The sequence below is a fragment of the Symphalangus syndactylus genome, chromosome 15, assembly GCF_028878055.3.
Source record: "Symphalangus syndactylus isolate Jambi chromosome 15, NHGRI_mSymSyn1-v2.1_pri, whole genome shotgun sequence".
Classification (NCBI taxonomy): Eukaryota; Metazoa; Chordata; class Mammalia; order Primates; family Hylobatidae; genus Symphalangus; species Symphalangus syndactylus.
This window is the reverse complement of record NC_072437.2, coordinates 90,905,106-90,927,696: the sequence shown is the minus strand read 5'-3', so window position 1 is coordinate 90,927,696 and position 22,591 is coordinate 90,905,106. Positions and strand designations below refer to the sequence as shown.

Here is a 22,591-nt window from a genome sequence, read left to right as displayed (position 1 = left end):
TTCCAACATTGACAGTGGAAAAACCATAGGGAACACCTAGGGCCTTAGGCAGCAGCACCAACGGGTTGTAACTTGGTAGGAAAGCTGCAGTAGTTCTAGAGAAAACTATACACTCACAAGTAACTGCCTGCCAAAACCCAATATTCTTTAAAAGAAAACAACAGAATCTAGACACTCAATCACAAAATATTAACAATAACCATCATACAATAAAATATTACTAGACATGCAAAATAACAGAAAAATGTAACCTATAACAAACAGAAGAAGTAAGCAAATAGAAACAGATCCATAAATGACAAAGAAGTGGAATTAGCAGAGGAGGAATTTAAATGAGCTATCATAACAATATTGAAGGATTAAAAGGAATGTATAAATATAATGAAGAGAAATGGAAGAATCAAAAGGAGCCATTACAATCAGAAAAAGCAAATTTGACATGCACAAGTCCTGTACACTGAAAACTACAAAATACTGCTGAGAGTAATTTTAAAGACCTAAGTAAATGAGAGATATCCCACATTCATAGAATGCAAATAACAATCCCATTAAAGTGTCAAATTGCATTAAATCCATACATAAATTTGGGGGAAATCTCCATAAAAATCCCAACAGGCTTTCTGGAGGAATTTACAGCCTGATTCTAAAATGTATACAGAAATGCAAAGGTCCTGAAACGACCAAAACAGTCTTTTAAAAAAATAAAGTTGGAGGATCTCAAGACTTGTTACAAAGTTATCATATTGAAGACAATGTGGAATTGGGCACAAAGAGGGATACATACACAAATGGAATAAATTAGAGGGTCGAGGAAAAGAGTCACATATATGCTTAATCGGTTTCCAACAAAAGCACAGGTATTTCAATGACGAAATAATAGTATTTTTCACAAATGATGCTGTAAACACTAGATAACTATATGGGATACAAACTGGACCTCAATCCTTACCTCATACCATGCACAATAATGGATCACAGACTCAAACTTAAAAGCTAAAACTACAAAACTCCCAGAAGTAAACACAGGAGGCACTCTTCCCAGTCCTAGAGTAAGTACATATTTCTTAGAGAGCACTGAAGCTCTAATCATAGCAAAAGAAGAAGAAAATGAGAAAGAAATTTGGACTTCAACAAAATTTAAAAAAAAAAAAAAAAACTTCTGGCTCTTCAAAAGGTGTTTATACTGCTTTTCTACTGTTATGAAACATATTAACAGAAATTTAGCAACGTAGAATACCACACACATTTATCATCTCAATTTCTCATAAGAAATCCATGCACAGCTTAGCTAAATCTGCTGCTTAGGACCTCATGAGGCTATAATCAAGGTGTTGGCTAAGCTGGAGTCTCACTTTAAGGCCTGACTGGAGAAGTACCTGTTTCCAGCCTTCCTCGGGTTGTTGGCAGGATTCATCTCTTTGTGATTGTCGGACTGAGGTCTCCATTTTCTTGCTGGCTGTAGGCTTGGCCACTCTCAGCTACCAGAGGCTGTCTGCAATTTCTTGCCACATGGCCCTCTCCATAGGCCTTCTCACACCATAGCCACTTACTTATTAAGCCATCAGTGGAGAAAAGTCTCTCACTCCAATCTGCTAAGATGGACTCTTATATCATGCAAGGGAGTGACATTCCATTACCTTTGCCATATTCTACTGATGAAAATTCAGTCACAGGTTCCACACACACTCAAGGGGAGGGAATTAGGCAAAGGTGTGGACACCAGGACGCAGGAATTATTGGAGGTCACCCTAGGGTCTATTTTCCCTAACACTGGTAAGAAAATGGATAGGCAAGACAAAGTTTGGTAAAAAAAAAATATTTGCAACAGACGTCTATGAAACAGGGTTTATATCCAAATTATATATTCAGAAAACTCTTACAATTCAGTAATTTAAAAAGCATAAAACACATTTTTTTAAATGGGCAAAAGTTTGACAGAGACTTCAACAAAGGAAGATTTTTAAATGACCAATAAGCACAAGAAAATCAACATGATTAGTCATCAGGGAAATATAACTTAAAGTCACAATGAGATATTATCAATAATACACACCCACTAGAATGGCTAAAATTAAAATGACTGACAGTACCAAATATTGGTGAAGATATGCAAAAATGAGAACTCGCAGGTAATACTAGCAGGAGTGTAAAATGGAAATTGTTTGGCAATTTCTTATAAAGCTAAACATATATCTTCCCTCTAATCTAAGAATTTTATTCCTAGGTATTTACCCAGGAGAAACAAAAACAGATGTTCACCAAAACTTGCACAGAACAAAACCCTCATAGCAGTTTTGTTCATAATAACCTCAAACTGAAAATAATGAAAATGTCCTGCAACAGGTGAACAAATAAAAAAATTGTGGAATATCCATAAAATGAAATACCCAGCAAAAAAAGGAATGAACAGATGATACACACAGCAACATGGATGAATATCAAAATAATTGTGTTGAGTGAAAGAAGCCAGACAAAAAGACAGTCTTCATACGAAATTCTAAGCAAGCACAATTAATCCATTGTGTTAGAAAGAAGGTCCGCATGGTTGCCTGGGGATATGGAGGGCTGGAACTTTTTGAGATCATGTAAATGCTCAATATTTTAAGTGGAGTGGTGATTACATGCGTATATACATTTGTCAAAATATATCACTATGTACACTTAAAATTGGTACATTTAATTGTAGGTATGTAAACTATATCTCAATAGAGCTGATTTAAAATCATTACCTGTGATCAATTTGTAACAACTGCCTATTAAAGCCAAGTCTGTGGCAGATCAAGCAGCTACTGAAATATACCATTAGGGCAGAAAGAATACAAGATTAAGGATAGGTCAGCCACTTCTCACTGCCCTGGGAAGCTTAAAGAATGAAAATTACAAAATCAGAGGTCAAGACAAAGTCAGAAGACAAGAGAGTCTCTGTGACAAAGTAAGAGAAACTCTTCTCTCATAGCAGCCCGACGTATGCGCCTAAAAAGTTAATTCTGTGGGTTGTAGAATTCAATGAATGTTGTAGTCATAGACTAACCAGGTCTCTTCCATGAAAGTTAGGGCACTGATGGGAAAGAGTGGGACCTTAAGAACCTGAATGAGGACACATGTATTGGTTTGAATGAATCCAAATCCCTTGACCTTCAAACCCCATTAGCTCTCCTTGGCCAGCAGCATCAGACCCTCCTCCTCTCTCTCTGAGGACAGCCCTGCACTGTGTCATGCTGGGGCAGCACATATTGACCCTACTTTTAATATCAGGTTCTGTATGATTAGTAGGGTGAGGATAAACAAAGAGACTACCACCTATGCAACAGTTCAAACTATATAACCTTTTCTCAGAAAAACATTCCAGAGGGAATCTGCAGATTCTGTTTCCCAAAGTCATCCAGGGGCCCAATCTAGGGGAGCAACTCTGATGTTGCCAATAAATAGCCCCCAAAGTAGCTCCAGCCTTATACCATTTCCAGCCAGCAAAATGGGAAGAGCTGAGGAACCAGGGCAAGAGATTTCCTTCTCGATGGGTAATGCACAAGGGTCGCACCTCACTTCTGCTCACATTCCACCAGTGAGAATTTAATCTTATGGCCACACCCATCCATAGAGAGGCTGGAAAATGTAGTCTCTGCCACAGGCATCATTAATGAATTTTATCTGATTCCATTTTCATTCCTCAGTAGCCATTCCATCAGTGACTGTACATACTTATTTCAGAAAACCTTTTGTGTTAAAGAATTAATGCTTTGCTCTGAGCAAACACATCTTTGCCAGTACCTCTTTCTTTTGATGGCCTCTCAAAAACAATAACCTTTGGTTTATTCCATAAGTTGAAACACGTTAGAAACAGCACTTTTATCTAAATACGTAGTAAATCTCTTATGTTTCACAATTTGTTCAATTACTTGTTTCTTAGAAACCCTGGCAAGTGCCATTAATTCATTCCTTTTTGTGGCTGAGTAGTATTCATATACACACACACACACACACACACACACCACAGTTTCTTTATCTACTTGTTGTTTGATGGGCATTTGGGTTGGTTCCAGGTTTTTGCAACTGTGAATTGTGCTGCTATAAACGTGTGTGCAAGTATCTTTTTTGTATAATGACTTCTTTTCCTCTGGGTAGATACCCAGTACTGGGATTCCTGGATCAAATGGTAGTTCTACTTTTAGTTCTTTAAGGACACTCCACACTGTTTTCCATAGTGGTTATACTAGTTTACATTCCCGCAGTGACCTGGATGAGATTGGAGACTACTATTTCAAGTGAAGTAACTCAGGAATGGAAAACCAAACATCGTATGTGCTCACTCATAAGTGAGAGCTAAGCTATGAGGATGCGAAGGCATAAGAATGACACGATGGACTTTGGGGACTTGGGGGAAAGGGTGGGAAGGGATAAAAGGCTACAAATTGGGTTCAGTGTATACTGCTCGGGTGATGGGTGCACCAAAATCTCACAAATCACCACTAAAGAACTTACTCGTGTAAACAAATATCACCTGTTCTCCAATAACCTATAGAAATAAAAAAATTTTTTAAAAACACACACGCACACAGAAATCCTGGCAAGGTTCTGTATAGGTCTTCCACCCATATTCAACTTAATTATTGCCTCACTGTGTTCTCTATATTATTGCAGCAGGAAAACCAAATGCTCTCCAAGTGACTCAGCACTTTTTGTCCTTTACTAACAAATATCAAAGACATTTATCATTCACTAATTTGCAGTAGATTTTGTGAAATTTTAGAGTAAATGATTAGATTACTACATTCTTTAAAAAATAAATTGCTGGTAAAGTTGTAGATTTTTACTCTTACTCAAGATTCTTAGTTTTTAAAATCTCATTAATTCCTACAATTTCATGTTACCACAGCTAATATTTCAAGACACCATATACATTTAGGACAAAGTTCATGGTTAATTATAACAATCTTGTGAATAATTTTGAAATTTGCTTAATGTGTCAGATCAGATCACTGTTTTAACTATCAAGTAGCTGAGAAGAGCTGGAACTAGCACACACATTGAGCAAAGCAAATCATTGCAGCTTCTGCTTACAGTATTGTTATCCTCAATTCACTTTTTTTTTTAACAGGAATTCTATTAAGTCAGCATCTGTGAGAGTCATTTTAACGAAAACTAACTCTAGTCCACAAGTCCATTTAACCAATACACATGAATGGCAATATTTCACAATTGGCTAAAAGCTAACAAAAGAGTGAGAGTCTCAGCAACAACCTTTCTCACTTGAAATGCCATGCCTCCCTCCTCCTACCCATTCCTCTCAGACCGATTTCTGGTCAGTGTGCCAGGAAAAGAAATTGAAGATGCCAGTGGCAATCCTTATGTATTATCAATAAAGCTAATCTCTCAATACTTTTTTAACTGAAAAAATAGGAAATCACAACTTATTTTCCAGCATTTTAATATATCATCTAGTGTCCCCCTGGGGTGCACACCATCACCCCGCCTTATTCAAAGACCACTGATCTCATCTATATTATGGAGCTTAGATGTTATTTTGGCAGCATATGACAAACTCAAAACACAGAGATAAATCCTAATTGTTTACAGCATTTGGAGTCCGAACCTGGCCATACTTACTGGTCTGATGAAACTGATCGGGGCCAGGTGTGGATCCCCTCACACTTATATGACAGATGAAATAAAGAGAAGCCAAGCCAAATGCTTCTAATTTTGGGGCCATTTTCTGGGTCCCTGTCACGTCTGCATTATTATTGGAGCCCTGAGACTTAAAAACTCAACCTGGGAGCTCCACCAAAGCTCTACTGTATATCTAATTTATTGCGCTAGGATGCTACTTTTATCCCCCTCACCACCACCAAATACGATTTTAATGAGAATAGGAATGGTTTTAACCCAACTAAAGCATGAGAGGGAGGAGAAGGCAAGGAAGGAGTAGAATCTTCCTCAGTAGACACTACTCAGAAATATGGAGTGTCCTTTTGAATAATGAACAAAAACAGTACATAGAAAGTGCATCTCTGCTCAGTAGATACTGAATACATTACAGTCATTATACTAAAAGATGAAGTTCAAAATTAGTTAAGGAAGAATCATTCTTAGGAGGTTAAACCAAGGCAAGTCAGGTACACACCCATAAAACCCTTCTCAGTTTGGCGTCACAAACCACCCTTTGGTCTAGGTAAACCAGAAGTCTCAATGTGTATGTAAAGTCCATCTCTTGGACTCCAGAGAACATCTGATATAAGGGGAAAACAGAGGCTCATTTCTGAGTTACCTCCAGAAAAAGGAGGCTTTTTTCAAGGTTAGAGATACCTTTGAACCAGAAAATCATCAGAAAAAAAGGAGGCCTCAGGTAGACACTGTGGGTGTGTTCATAAGGTATGTGCACACATCCAAGGGTTCTGGGAGCCTCTCTGCAGGAGCCCTCTGCTCTCCTGTCCACCGATGTGCTGTTTCGGCTTACTCATTTTCTATTTCTTAGTAACATCAACTTGTACTCAGCCCCTCATGGCTACTGTAGCCACTATCTCATCAGCATGACTTTTAAATAGAAATTCTTATTGATGACTAGAAAATTATCTTAAGCTTGTTCATTCATTCAAACATTTACCGAGTGCATAATATGTGCAAAGCAAGGTCTTGAAGGTGGAAATGCCCAGGTTTTTTTTCTTAAATCAGGTTTTTAACCATGGACCTTACAATCTAAGGGACTAAAGGGAGGTAGAAAAAATATAAATTATTTCATAACACCAAAAAAAAAAAAAGCTGATTAAAAAATGGGCAAAGGATTGAATAGACATTTCTCCATAGAAGATATACAAATGACCAAAAGGCACATGTAAAGATGTCCACTGTCACTAATAATTAGGGAAATGCAAATCAAAACCCCAATGAGATACCACTCTCAAACCCATTAGAGTGGCTACTATTAAAAAAAAAAAAAACAAGTGTTGGTAAGAATGTGGAAAAATCACAAACCATATAAAACGATGCAGCTGCTGTAAAAAAAAACCAGTATGGCAGTTCCTCAAAAAGTGAAACGGAAAATTACCATATGATCCAGCAATTCCACTTCTGGGTATATGTTCCCAAAAATTAGAAGCAGGATCTCAAAAAGATATTTGTATATCCACATTTATAGCAGCACTATTCACAATAGTCAAAAGTTGGATTGAGACCATCCTGGCCAACATGGTGAAACTCCGTCTCTACTAAAAATACAAAAATTAGCCAGGCGTGGTGGCGCATGCCTGTAATCCCAGCTACTCAGGAGGCTGAGGCAGGAGAGTTGCTTGAACCAGGGAATTGGAGGTTGCAGTGAGCCTAGTTTGCCACAGCACTCCAGCCTGGCGACAGAGCAAGACTTCTTCACCAAAAAAAAAAAAAAAAAAAGTTATAAGCTACTCAACTGTCCACTGATGGATTAATGAATCAACAAAATGTAGTATAGGCATGCAATGGAATATTAATCAGCCTTAAAAAGGAGGGAAATTCTGACACATGGTACAATATGGATGAACCTTGAAGACATTATGTTACATGAAATGAGCTAGTCATAAAAATCACAAATACTATATGATTGAGCTTATACGAGGTACTTACAGTTGTGAAATTCATAGAGACACAAAGTAGAATGACTGCCAGGGAATGAGGTAGGTATGGGAATGGAGAGTAGTTGTTTAAAGGGGCACAGAATTTTAGTTTGGGAAGATGAAAAGAGTTCTGTGGATGGATGGTGGTGATGGTTACACAACAATATGAATATACTTAATGCCACTGAACTGTACACTTAAATGATGTATTTCACAACAATTTACACACACACACACACACACACACATAGTATTTCCAATGATGAGAGGTTCCATGGAGAAAAATAAAGACACGTGTGAGAGGGAGTGCTGGGAAGACTGAAACACTTGGTTAGAGGAGAGATTTCCTCAGAGCATGTGAGAATTAGACTCCAGGAGATGAGGTATGACCTGGGACTCTGGGCTGCCTGCAGGCAGTGACATGAACAAGGATAGGAGGTGTACCGAGATGAATTCTGAAGCACTCACGCCAGAGGGTGGCCTCTTGCCAGTGGTGCCTTGGAAACACACAGAACTACGGACTCTCCCCCTGCCTCCTGCCCTTGGTCTCATGAAGGGGTAGAGAGTATCCTGGTGTTCACGGTAGGAGTTATGGCCCTCTCAATTTGCAAGTATAGAAACCTCTGTACTTTATCGCCTCCCTTTAAAAGCTTAATTAACCGTGCCATCTGCCCCTGGCATTGGCTAAGTATAAATATTAAATATACTGCCTGGAAGGGTGCTATGGATGCCTGCCAGTAACAAAGCCCTTGTTAAAAGTTCTGACAAATGGAATCTCATTGTTCAGCTCATATTTTCATATCAAACCACTTCACAGGTTGCTGGTGACCCTCAAATCAGCTCCCACTGCTGGTCTGTTCAGTGGCTTTATGCCATGATGGGGTGGGTTCATGCGGCAGCATTGGGACATCAGAGAATTAAGTGTGCACGTATCCTATTACTATACGAATGTATTATTATTATTTCAAGACAGAGTCTCACTCTGTCACCCAGGTTGGAAAGCAGTGGCATGATCATGGCTCACTGCAGCATCCACATCCCAGGCTCAATCAATTTGCCAGCCTCAGCCTCCCAAGTAGCTGGGACTACAGGCATATGCCACCACGCCTGGCCCATTTTTCCATTTTTTGTAGAGATGAGGTCCTGCTATGTTGCTTAGGCTGGTCTGGAACTTCTTGGTTAAAGCGATCCTTCTGCCTCCGCCTCCCAAAATGCTGGGATTACAGGCATGAGCCATTGCACCTGGCCTCACTATATAAATGTAAACAATGCTTAACACTTGAATATTAGTTTTATTCTAAAGTTTGTGCTAGAAAGAAAATCATACACGTCTCTTTAGTAACTTATACTGAAATTAACCATCACCATTTAATGTAGGTCATAATAGTTTCCACTAATATTTCATATTTAATGATTAAAGCTAAATCAGATTAAAACGATCCCATTTTAAATGCACAATTCTAGATGAATAAAAGTATTATCATGAGGCAATATTCTAAGCTTACTGTTTTGATGTTTAAAGATAAGGCTTTCTGACATCCCTTCTTTTTTTTTTTTTTTTTTTTTTTTTTGAGACGGAGTCTTGCTCTGTCGCCCAGGCTGGAGTGCAGTCGCGCAATCTCGGCTCACTGCAAGCTCCGCCTCCTGGGTTCACACCATTCTCCTGCCTCAGCCTCTCCGAGTAGCTGGGACTACAGGCGCCCGCCACCACGCCTGGCTAATTTTTTTGTATTTTTAGTAGAGACGGGGTTTCACCATGGTCTCAATCTCCTGACCTCGTGATCCACCCGCCTCGGCCTCCCAAAGTGCTGGGATTACAAGCGTGAGCCACCACGCCCGGCCCGACATCCATTCTTAAATATTAATATAAACAGAAAATAAGCACAGTTTTTCATAATTGTTTTTTAGCAAAACATGATCCCCGATTATCAATGATAGTAGAAACAGAGAGTTTAACACTGTTATAGCGAAGCAAATACAACTTTGAAAAACTACTTACATCCAAAGAGTCCTCCTTCAATAGGATAAGGGCCATATTCTGCGATACCAATCGGCAGGAATACCCTGAAGTGGAGGAAGAGACAACATGTGAATTTCTCTTTCCTTCTGTGAGCTCCTTAAATTCAACCTCCTTGATTATATCTGCCACTTTAAGCCTATTGGCTCACACAGAGGAATAGGGTAACAGTGAGGAGTAGGAAAAGTAAGTTGATTTTGGATTCTTGCAGACAGATTGAATAGAACTAGTTGGGAATGTCTTTATAACTAAAGGCTAAAATAAATACTTCCCAATTTTTAGTGGATTTTTCTTTAACTCTGTTATCCTCGTATAACATTAAGATAAGCCTTGGATTGTCTAAAGTAACAGAGAACACTTTAGGAAGGCAGTGGACCCCAATGGTGCCCCTGAATCAGCACACACACACACCCACTGGGATAGCCAGCTCCCTCCCTTCCTTTAAGACAGCAGCTGATTCTCACAACAGGTCTCAAAGGAATACACTGAGGGAGTCACTTTTCCTGTGAAAAATTTAAAGTAATCCACATTTCAAAAAAATCTTTTTTTGGTTGTTATTTTAAAAAGGCTTTTCTTTTTTTAAAGGCTTACTTGGAACAAAAGTACTCCTAATTCTTAACAATTTCCTTCTCATTTCCTCAGTAAAGTTATCTCTACGGGTTAAGCGAGATAGTATTTTCTGCTTTCCCTCCCAGCAGGAGAACATATTTTCTAGGAAGCCCTGTGCTCTTTCCTACTCACACTTTGCCCTAGGTGAGCAGTCATGGACCAAGCCGAGCGCCTCTCAGGATGCCTCCCCTCCAATCCACACCCTCAGTGGCGAGGAGAGGGCTCTAGCAACTCCAAGACCAGAGGTGTCCACCAGGGCACTGGCCTGTCTCTCAGATCACCCTGCCATCCTCTCAGTGCCTTGGGGGGTTAGCAACGGCTTGTGCTTTCCACCAACCCCCAACTCAATCTCTCTCATTGAGAAAAGGCAAGAAAAAAAATCCTTCTCCACAGAAAATCAGCCCCCACAACTAGTTTTGTCTCAGCACCTTAAGATAATGGATTAAGGATTATAGAAAAGGGAAATCAATCAACAGCCTTCAAGCAAGCATGTGACAATCTCAAGGAAGGGCTTGGCCAGTACTGTTCCTACAGCCAGGGGGAGCAAGGATTCTCCTCACAGGACTGGGAAGAAGACATCCTTCTCACAGATGCTACAAGTGGCTAGCAAAGAAGACGGCATTTACCTGAGGGACAAGGAGCAGAACTGCTGCATTTATGTGCTCAGACCTACTGGCAGGTTCTCTTTTCATCCCTGAGAAACCCTCATAACAGGTACAAAATGAAATTCAAGACAGACAAAAATTAAGACCAAGAAAAACCATGTTGTGGGTTTTTGGGGGAATGAAGGAGTTGAAGGAAAGAGTAAAACAATTTTGTTTGTTTATTTCAGAAAGTACATCCTTCCTAAGGACTGCCATGTAGAACATTTTGTAAAGCACCTCCGAGATCAAATTTTAAAGTGCAAAATTATGGCTTTTCATCCAAATGTTAATTTTTTAAGGCAATATGAAAAAGACATAGGCAAGGCTGTTAACAACAGTTCTCTCAAGGGAATCAGATTATTTCTCGTTAAAACAAACACATACTGTTTTTAAAGCCAAAACAAACTGAATAATTTTAAATCACAATACCACATGGGCAAATAGCTGTTAAATCTCTAAAACAAAAAAAAAAGGAGGGGGGAACAAGAAGCAATTTTCTATACATTTACAAACTAGTTCAAGTCTGTATTTTAACAACAGTGATGGATAAAAGTGAGACCCTCTCAAAATGCCATTAAAAGCTCTGCCTGGTAGGACTAGAATAATCAAACTCTTTGTTTCCCATTAAAATTTTATAAATGCATTCTTCCTTCCTATAAGTTCTTAGATTAGGTCCAGAAGGGAGGTCTACATTTTCTTTTCACTTGCAAAGAGGGATATTGCAACTTTAATCATTTCCCTCCATGTTAAATTTATTCTTTCTTCATCCCCAGAGACTTCCAGCAACTTCATGCAATACAGACTGTTACAAATTTAGTGTAACTAATGCAAAAGGATTTACTGGTAGTTTTTTATTTGAACAACAGCTGCAGAAGCTGGCTGTAATTTTTAAGCCCTCGCTTGCTGCTTTATTTTACATTTTTCAATTTAAGCAAAATGCCATTTGACAACTGAAGCTACACAAAGACATTATGGAAAAACTCTAAGTCTTTTTTTTTTTCTAGCCAGGGCAGGGGGAGAGAAAAAAAAAAAAAAAACTGCTGACACTTTCATAAATTTAAATATACAAAACTAAAGGCTTCTGAGAAGAAACAGGTTAAGGGTTTTGTTGTTGCTGTTTTTAGTTTGGATATGGAAGTGAGATTTTGCTTAGAGAATTATCAGTCGGAGCACTCGCACTAGACAGACCAGGGAAGTTTAACCCAGTTAATTGTGGCTTAACTAATGTAGCAAATTAAATTGTGTCAATCCACATTTGGTGTGCTTGATTTCTAATGTTTTTGGATAAAATGAGATCAACTCTTGGAGAAGAGCCAGGTATAGAATGTCAATCCACACTTGTAAATTGAGGTCTACTTCTTTAATCTCGCAATCTAACAAGACGGCCATAAAATGACTGAGAGGAGAACCTCTGGGATTTCATTTTTTACTATAGTTGAAATTAACAGTATACTACAAAAGGGTTTAGTCTTTCTACTACCTGAGTATAATCAACATTCAAAGAAACCAAAATATTACAGAGTCTATGGTACTTACGGCAGGACTTGATTTTAATACAACAAGATGATGCTTCACACTAGAAAATATTGCCAAACCAAATCTCTCAGCTCTCTCAACCTGTTTCCTCCTTAAAAAAGGAGAACACTGGTTTTGATATCAAATCCAGATTTCTCTGGAGACATTTTTGAAAAAGTCAGGAACAATGTATCCTTCCAAACCATATATCCTGAGATCACATCCACCAAGCTACCCATCACAGGATTCAACATGGTACCAACCCGCAGTGAGCATGTTACTGGTTCTCAATAGCTTTACAGAGAATCTGGTCAGTCAGTGTTTGCCTGTATGAAAAACACTGGCAAACAACAAGAATGCATGACAAAGCATGGTCTTTTAGGCTATTCCAGGTGGGATCAAAGAGAACCCATCCAGAGTTCCTCATCATCCAGAGAACCAGGGAGCTGAGGCCTTGTCCGTGGAGCACACACCTGGGCACCTCTCCCTTGAGACCCTTCAGGCCCTTCTCAGGAACCCTCGCCACACAGAAGAACGTGCTGCCTCAGCCTCACCTCACGGCTTCTCCCCAAGTTGAGACATTGTGACCCATTCTATTCTCAGTCATTTTTGTTTTAAACAAAGTCTGAAGGCTCAAGTTTTAAACCCATCTCATCCAGGAAGACTTCCCTGGTCCTTTACAACTCATATTGTTCCTTCTGAGAAATGAACATTGTGTGCTGTGGTTAAGTGCTCAGATTTTCAGCTTTCTCATATCTGTGTGACCTAGGCTAAGTTACTTCATCTCTCTGTGCCTCAGTTTTATCTTTAAAGGGGGATAATGCCTTTTAAATTCTCCAAGGGAATTAAATATAAAATATATGGAAAGGACTTAGTGCAGTATCTGGCACATAATAGATAACATTTGCTAGTAACTATGACAAAAGCCGGTCATGATTAACATCTACGCTGCACAATTGGTACTTCCTCATCTATTTCATTCTCTGATTTGTCTCATAATTAACTTGTGCCCCAAGTGTGGAATGTAAGTTCCCCAAGCTTACAGTGGAGCACCTGGCAATGTTAGCTGCAGGTAATCAAGAAATACAGGACTGAATCTTCCGTGAAAAGCAGCAGTAAGATTGAGAACATTACCAGTGTTGTCACTCTCACAGTCCAGCTTCACCTGAGAATGGCCACTCGCCTTCCTTTTAATGAACAAGAAAATGTACAGGCAATTACAGGAGGGGCAAGTGACACATATTGAGTCACTTCCTAAAATTAAACTTCAAAGATAATCTATATGTATCTCATAACGTCATATTGTTTACCTTAAATATACACAATAAAATTTATTAAAATTTAAAAAATAAACCTCTAAGACCATAAGAAATGGTTTAAAAAGTATCAGATAATGGGTAACAAAATGCAGGGAGGGTGGGGGAAAGACTTGAAATTTCAATTCAGAAATGGTTTAAGAGGAAAGCTAATGCGAACTTAATTACTTTAAAATGGAATACACACTAGGATTTTGTTCTCACTCATCCTACATCCATTAAAAAAAAATTACAGACTCTGAAAACTCCACATCTATTGCATAACTATTTAATAGATGTTTTATCCAGTGGTAATAAGGAAATGACCACCACGAAATTCACAAGGGCTACATCTGAAATTTCACTTTAGACCAGCTGATGCCAAATTTTTAAGCTAAAAGAGAAAATCTCCAACTCCTCAAAACACAGCTAGTTAGCAAAAATTCAAGCACAGTGTTGCAGGATTCTGGCAACATGCCAATTTCAAACTACTAAAACCTATACACAAGATGACTGTCTATCTACATAAAATTCACTGGCTCACAGAGACACATATGTCCTGGAACTTGACTTGACTAAGTGTATTTTTTTTCCAAGGTATGAACAAAAAGTCAAACTTTAAAGATAAATTCTCAAACTATGAGATAGATAGATATATTTTAAAAAACCAAACTCTAAAAAGAGCCAACACCCCCAAACACCAAAGATAACTAATGTCACCAAATCTAAAGATGAACTCTTATGGTATACACCACTAAGATAATGCTGCCAATTAAAAGCTATGAATCAACAACCATAAGACATTCCCATTTCAGAGACATTAAAATGTAAAAACAACGTGCGCCTTAGAATGGATGAAATATAGTACCATTCTCCGTGGTCTTCTAAATCAAATTTCGGAAAGCATTTTTTGCAAAAGCTATGTGAATCCCTCTAAATAAGCCCCACACCAGAAGTCAAGAGCCCTGAGACCCAGTACCAGTTTGGTCATTAAGTAGGGTATAGCCCTAGGAAATGTAGAATTTCCTCCTCGAGCCATAAGAATGTTCATATATAAAGATTAAAAAAAGAGTTTTCAGAAGACACTCCTAGTATAGTGCCTGGCACTTGCCAGACACTCCATTAACTTGCTCTGTTTCCCTTTTTTCATCTAGAAGGAGAACTGCTAGCTACCTGATCTTCCCAAATATCTTCTGGATACCTTAAAACCCACACAGGATGCATGAAAATGTAAAGTATTATGGGAGACAAGTCAATAATGGTTCATACTACCAGGGGTATGAGGGCTATATGACTAGAAAACAGGCTTAGAAACCCACTCTGTATCTAGAGCATGACCTCATGCTGCTGACAGCTGTCACCTGTGGTCTGACACTGATAAGTCTTATAAAATGTCCAGACGTATATGCTTTCCTGAGCCTTCTACATCATTTGTAGGCTCGACAGATACATTAAATCATAAAACGACATTTAAATTCTCGGCGTCACCCAGGGCTACAAGCTTGAGTTCCAAAGGTGAAGTGAAGAAACAATTCAGACACAGCTCTCTCAAAGAAATCAATTCTCTAGCTGTTAGAAGCTTACTTAGTAACATCCAAGATGTGTTTGAATCTGACTGATACACTAGATAAAATGTGAATAGAGAAAGCCTCCAGGATAAACATAAGACTTTGACAAAAAGTCCTCAGCTTATAAAGCATCATCTTCTAGCAGTCTTGGAGAGTGCTTGCTAAGAAAGATCAGTTAAGAGACAGCAAATGACATGAGCGGTTCTGGCACGAGCACTACACGTTACTACACCCTCTTAGAAAAAAAGTACAAAATAATACAATCGTTATTTTTTAAAAATTGTTTGGACATGTATCAATTATCTCATAAGGCTCAGAGCAGCCTCATCACATACAAGTAAAACTTTCATTTTTGCGTAATAATCCATTTGTGTTTTCTGGGTTGATTTTCAGTGCTTTGCTTTCTCTTGTGTTTATCCCAAACTTAGCTAGATAGGCTCAGGTATAACAAAATGAACATGCAAAAAAAAGGGCTGTGTGTGCTCCCAGGGGCTGGGCGGTGCGGATGAGAGGCAGTGAGAGGGAGCTGTGGTGCTTTTCCAGCCAGGGCACATCCAAGAACACACTGAAGGTAGTTCAGTCTAGGGCCAGCAACATGCATAGGTTATCAGGCCAGCGGGAATGCTCGAGATCTGGAAAACTAAGAAAGGTTACCACTTTACAGCTCAATTTTAACTTGAGGGGTTATCCACTTTTTTCACATTGCTCTAATAGGGTGGAAAGCATATCACCTAAATTTTAGGTAAGTATTTCAGGGTAACAGTCAACTTAGCATGCAAACAACAGGGGCCACAGATCCACAGCAGGTGTTTTAGGCCAAACTTATATGAAAAATAACACATAAAGGATCAGTGTATATACTTATACAGAAATATAGTATCCAAAAAGCAAATGTGTTATTCTTCATTTGTAAAAATGCTACTGACACATCATCAAAGGGCTATAAGCTTGGGTTTGTATTTTCTAGTAGGAGTGATGATTCTGCACTAAAATACCATCATACTGTTCTCCAAAACCATGCATCTGAGTGAAAACCAGCACAAATCCAGGGACAAAGCCTGTGGCTGATTCTTCAGGTACTGTTTATGAATCCTATGTCACTCTCTTGTGAGCTTAACTTCAGTTGTTTGGGAGCCCAACTTCCATTTAATTAGCTATATCTGTGACAAGAAATGATTACATGGCTTTTGTCTATTTTTTTAAATCAAATTTATCCAAGAAGGTAGGTATTATTTACAACTGAGGTTACATGAGAGGCAAAGCTGATTCAAAGATAAGGCTTTCAGGAAAGGGACACCACTGGATTATGTTGAGAATATTCCAAGAAGACTACTCTGAAGAGGACTACAGTCACTTAAATACAGAGGCTCTAGTAGGTTTCTTCCTAAAACACAGAGCACAGACATAGAAACAGATACAGAAATAGAGTCTACTTCTAGGAAGCTATTCTAAGTTATGCAGTCCTTATGTGTTCATTTTACCACATATGCACCAGGTCTTGTTACACCATGATGCTGATCAAAGTACCAGATAATGTTCAAATATTTCAAATAATCAAGATTAGATTTTTTTTAAATGAGTAGCTTCAACTCCTTTTCAAACTTAAAACGTGCTCCTTTAACAATGGCAGAGTTATCCTGACTTAAATTCCTTTTCTTCAATTTTCATCTCTGTGATGCTCTGCAAGCAAGGAAGTTGTCAACTAAGCTGGGAAGGGAAAGACGCAAGGCTCTTAGAAAAGCCATTAATGGGCAAAACCATTAAAATTGTTATAATTACATAAAATAATAACGCATATTTAAACCTAGTGAAAACATGCTCTCTTAGTCTCAGACTAAAATTTTGTGAAGAAAGCAAGAAGAAAATCAAAGCTGTTAAATCTTGAATTCTATGCCCTATGTAAGTGTGTCTAATTATTTTCCAGGAACTGTGATAGTTTTAATGTTTGTAACAGGAATGAGGGCATCTTCATTTGATTTGGGTCAATTTTTCTTAGCTTTGTGAATGAAGAGTCCTATAAAACATCATCTGCCAATGAATTTGAGAAACATTTAGACACACTTACAAGATACTTGAAAAACAAATACAAAAGCCAGCATCAGGAAATTATTTATAAAAATAATTACCTATATTAATCGCAGTTTCTTGTTTGTCTCCTGTCAACACCCATATTTTAATTTCTGCCTTCAACAGAGTTGCAATGGTTTCTGGAACTCCTGCTTGAAGGCGATCTTCTATGGCTGTGGCTCCAAGTAGCAGTAAATTCTAGATTGAAAAAATATCCTCAGTTAAAGATTGGCACATACTTAAGAACAGCACTAACAAATTCTGACAAAGAAAGGCAATCAAACTGTTCTGAGACAGTTGTTCTATTTCCTCTATTTTATACCTGTGTCTGCAGATGGCATCTGGATGGGTGGCATTTCCAAATGCCTTGCAATGGTGGACTCACTCTACACACACAGGCAGCCCAGTACTCATCACTGATTTCTTGATACAGAGGGCTTGTTAGAATAGAAGCCATCTGGCAGCAGAGCAGATGGGCAGGTTATCCCGAGGACACTGACAGTACCTTAGCCCTCCCTCGCAGTCCACTAATGAGTAGCACATTATATCACATTTAACAAAGGAGGAAAACTAATTCTAGATGATAAGCTTACCCGGCAAAATAGGAGTAAGAGACCTGTGGTGCTAAGGATTTAACAGTGAGAGAAAAAAAACATCCAAGTATCTTAAGATTGAGGGTAGCTATAAAATGTTGCCCCTTTTGGTCCTCTTAAAGGCCCAGGGCAGATCAGCTCACTCTGAGGATGGGTATAGATGTGTGGTTCCCTCCAGCTGCCCGTGCTGTGCCTGCTGGTCTGGCAAAGTCCAGAGACTGTACAAAGGGCCTGCTCCACATACTCACATCCCAAGTCTCTCCAGGACATAGCACCTCTACTTGGTCACAGACTGTGGGAAGATCCAACTACCTCTTGAGCATCCACCACAGGCACATCACCTATTTAATCATCTTTTTCTAATTTTAAAAATAATTTTGGCTATTTCAAGTAAAACAGGGCAAATAAACACCTGAATTCAGTTTTATTCAGTTCATTTTAATTCAGTACATTAAAATGACTGAATATAAATAACTGAATATAAAACTTAAACAAAAAAACTGAGTATAAAAAAGCAGAGGAGAATTTTTTTAAACCAACAAAGGAATGAAAAAAGTAAATAAGTGATGGTTTCAAAGTTATGGAAACTGGGCCAGACATGGTGGCTCACACCTGTCATCCCAGTACTTTGGGATTTGGGAGGCCAAGGCATGAGTACTGCTTGAGCCCAGAAGTTTGAGACCAGCCTGGGCAACATAGCAAGACCCTATCTCTACAAAAAATATGAAACTTAGCCAGTCATGGTAGCATGAGCCTGTAGTCCCAGCTACTCAGAAGGCTGAAGTAGGAGGTTAGCTTGAACCCAGGCGTTTGAGGCTGCAGTGAGCTAAGACTGCACCATTACATTCTAGCCTGGGTGCTGGGTAACAGAGGGAAACCCTGTCTCTGTATTAAAAAAAAAAAAAAAGTTATAGAAACTGGAAATTGGATGGCCCTATGGCTGCCAACATGAGACAGAAAAAGCTGAAACCCAGCTCCCACACTTGAAGGAAACCAATAAATTGAAAGTGAGCTAACGCCTTAGGATAAACTGAAAAGAACAACAACATCAAAGTAGGCAATGTGGAGTAGCCACGGCAAAGCTTAAATATCTTCAGTATAAGTTAGTGCAAGAAAGCTTAGCATGTACAACATCTAACCAGCCTCCACAGCATTCTCATTGCTCCTGTAACTCAACAGCGTGAGCTAATCTCATTAAGCCTAATCTTAAGCAAACCCAGAAAGTCGCTGATGCTGTTTTTGACCTGATATTTCTTAAGCTGTCATCAATGCTTAGCTGAGGGTGGCTAGAGCTTTCAGAAAGACCATGAAAATTAAGTGCTTCTTAAAGCAAAGAAAATGATTCAGAGCTAATGGTTCATTAAGACACAAGAAAAGAGAACATCCCTACATAGTAAAAGGATTCCTGTTCAAAGACTTTGTGAAATAGGTGGTTAAGTCCTTCATGGAGCTGTACAGATTGTATCGTGTGCGGTTACCTTCTCAATGATCTCGTAACACTCTTCCATCCGTTGAGCTCTGTCCTTCAATATGGTGCTGGCTTCCTGATAGACTTTCAGCCACTCCTCATACTCATTCTCAGAGAGATCAGCATAAGCCACACAGAGAGTCCGCAAGCCTGCAAGACAGCCACTGGTGAATGGAGGCAGGCAGAACGCGTGACCTCCTAGGGGACAGCCTGTGCTCCCTTTTCCATCAGGATGCCCCCATAAAATGAAGAGACTCTGTGCTTTAGGTCACTCTAATTCAACACTCCTACATCTACCAAGGGACATTTAAAAACAGCTCTCCTGTATTCTAACATAAACTATCTCTTCTGTAAGTCTGAGAGTGCGCGAGAAGTCAGAAGAGTGAATTCTCCATGGCAGACAGGTTCAGGAGCTGTGCATGATCCATGCGCAGTAGGCAGGTTTCAGCAAGCAGAGGAGGTGGGAAGTGTGTTTCAAGACAGCAAGGAAAGGCCCCATGTGCTACCCCATGAAAGATCCAGGCTTTCAGGCAGCCACACCCATGCATGTTGTGAGCGTGTGCTCATATGTGCAAGCATGCAGAGCCAGGGGCCCGAAAGCAGCAGTCAGCACTTGAGTGTGGCTCCAGCTATCATGACATTCGCTAGCAGGAACACCTGACATCAGTGTTGTTTACAGTCTTCCAGAGAACTCCTTCCCTGCTCACTACGGGTTCCATGAATTATTATTTCCTTAAGCCATGGATAAGCCAGTGACATAAGGACACCAAGAGAGGGACAGGAAAATAACCATATGAGTTTTCTGAGAAGGGGACTAGTAACTAAAGGTGATTCTACACATTGTGCGTTGGCCTGCCTCTCCCTCTGCACCACTGCTGATGAGTGACAGAGGCATCTACAGGTAACTGAGTTTGGATTTGGCTATGCATCTTGTCACTGCCATGGGCACAGGAGGGGATGGGGCAGGCACTGGAAGAATGTGCTCCTGGAAATCAAGACAACATGCTTGAAAGTACAGCTCCAATGGCCAAAAACAGCATTTCCAAATTCCACTTACCTTCCGTGGCAAAGTATTCCAGATGGCATAATGTTTCCTCCATATATTTTGAATCTTTTGAAAGTCTCTCAAAAATCACATTATCCTATAAAATAGGGAAACATTGTGACTGGCAAAGCCTTCAGTAAACCTTCCAGCCAGCATGCTAAGCACGGCTTTGTTTCTGTTTATCTAACATGCATGAGAATACCCAAGTGGGTAAGTAGGAATTTAGCATTTGGCCGGGCTCAGGCATGAGCTTTGGAAAACAAATTGGGTATGAATGTGTCCAACAAAACCAAAATCTGTCTCTTAAAAGCCAAACAAAAATATGCTGGGGAGAACCAGAAATACAGGAGAATCACTGGAACACATGGGGGCCTGTATTCACCAAAATTTGCAAAACTCATATCCCAAAGTTTATCAGGCATTTGCGCAGAAGGGGAAAGGGTAAAATGCACATCCCAAATTACTCAAGTACAACCCTGCTTCCCAACACGGGAGGAGCTCCTAAGCACAGAAGGCACAACCCACTGGGCGCTGAACTCAGTTCTGCCGAGAAACACACAGGTGCACAGCTCATCTGCCTATGACTATTTCCATGACGGACAAGAAGGGTTGGGGGACCAGATCCCACAGATAATCCATCAAATATGTTACAAATTGCATAGTTTTAGGCTGCTACAAAAATTTTTTTTAACTGAGTTTGGTTTTGGAGAGAATTAAATCCTATAAAAATACAATACACCTTTGCAGCATTTTCGTATGTACCTCTTCTATACTGACAGCCCTCCTCTCTCTACCGCCTCACACTGACACCTGTTGTACTCGATGTGGTACTTAGAACACAATGGTAGATGAATAAACAAAAAGTTTTAAAAATATATCATATGAGAACAAAACCTAGATGAGCTTAATTCAAGTCATTTTACCATAAACACAGAATTATTTAGCGAGTCCAAATATAATGCCTTTAGAATGCCCATGCATTCCTTCAGTTGTAAAAAGCTCTAATCATCGTGTACTCAAATAAAACCACTCTTCTTGCCACAACTGGTAAAGATTAGTAATATTGTCAACCACTAATTAATCCTAGGAGAGCTCTGTATTCTTGACATAGTCAAATAAAATAAGTTTAATAATTATTTCCCTCAATACATGACTACAATTTAACAGGATCTAGTTTTATAAGTAAGACTCATAAGCAATAACATCTTTCCTTTGAGATAAACCATTTAGATTTGGTTACTAGAAAGTATACATGACAAAAAGCCTGACCTAGGAAACTGACTAAAAGGGGCAGTAATAATGCAGCTACACATGGACATTGCCTTTGTACCTACAACACGTCTCTCTATAATGCATGGAAAAAAAAAAGTAACAATTGAGAAGAAGAGGTGCTAGAGAACAAATATATATCAGAGTACTTAAGATTATCATAGGTCAACACAAATTACTTTATCTTCCCAAAGTCAAAACACAATGCTGGTAAAACTGGAATAAGAATTCACATTCAAGGATTTTGCATGACACATGGAGTCACTGTTTCTGAAATCAACGATCAGCTAAAAGTAAGTTTTCACTGACCATCTTTGCCACACTGCCCTGAACCACCATTATCTTCGGTGGACTTTTACTACTAAGTCAACTTCACAGCCTACCTGAAAGAGTCTTTCAACTCTGGACAAACAAAGAGCGAATGATGAGGAAAGCAGTTAGGAAAAGCAGCAGATTAACAAAGCTGCCAAGAACTCTGCTATGCACAACGCTTCTCCGGTACTTACAGCCCCTTTACAGTAGAGCCGAAGTCGCCCTGAAGGAGTTCGAACAATCACAGACATTCTTTTTCTGTCACTGGGAGAGTGGAAAAGAAAAAAGTCATCATTGGTCTGTTTACAGGATGCATGTCCCACAGCTGAACACCAATCAAAACAAAATGTGGTCTGGGCTCCTAAAAATGACCAAGGTCTATCTTTCCCTGCCTTTTTCTTCAAAGTAGGACCTAACTGTGTATCTCCTACTCTTTTTATTTACATCTAATGAACATAAGCCTTTTTCTTTCCCTGCCATGAAAATGGACTAGCACCGCTATTTGCAGTAGGAAAAACAGAAAAGGAAAATTCCAGCACTGACAGTCCACATCTGATTGACTTCTGACTCTACTCTCTAAAAATATTCTTTATTTTCCACCTCTAAGCT

The 22,591-nt window shown here is 39.3% G+C and overlaps 1 protein-coding gene across 1 annotated transcript in view; it reads right to left on the bottom strand.

Annotated features, from left to right (window-relative positions):
- The window catches only part of ATP8A2 (ATPase phospholipid transporting 8A2), a 695,753-nt gene that overhangs the window by 460,878 nt on the left and 212,284 nt on the right, over positions 1-22,591 (bottom strand). The window contains exons 20-24 of the mRNA XM_055244084.2: positions 22,177-22,246; positions 20,414-20,498; positions 19,367-19,506; positions 17,355-17,493; positions 9,580-9,644 (exon numbers count right to left, since the gene is read on the bottom strand). Of these exons, the coding sequence (XP_055100059.2) occupies positions 9,580-9,644; positions 17,355-17,493; positions 19,367-19,506; positions 20,414-20,498; positions 22,177-22,246 (499 nt within the window). The remainder of the gene's footprint in view (positions 1-9,579; positions 9,645-17,354; positions 17,494-19,366; positions 19,507-20,413; positions 20,499-22,176; positions 22,247-22,591) is intronic.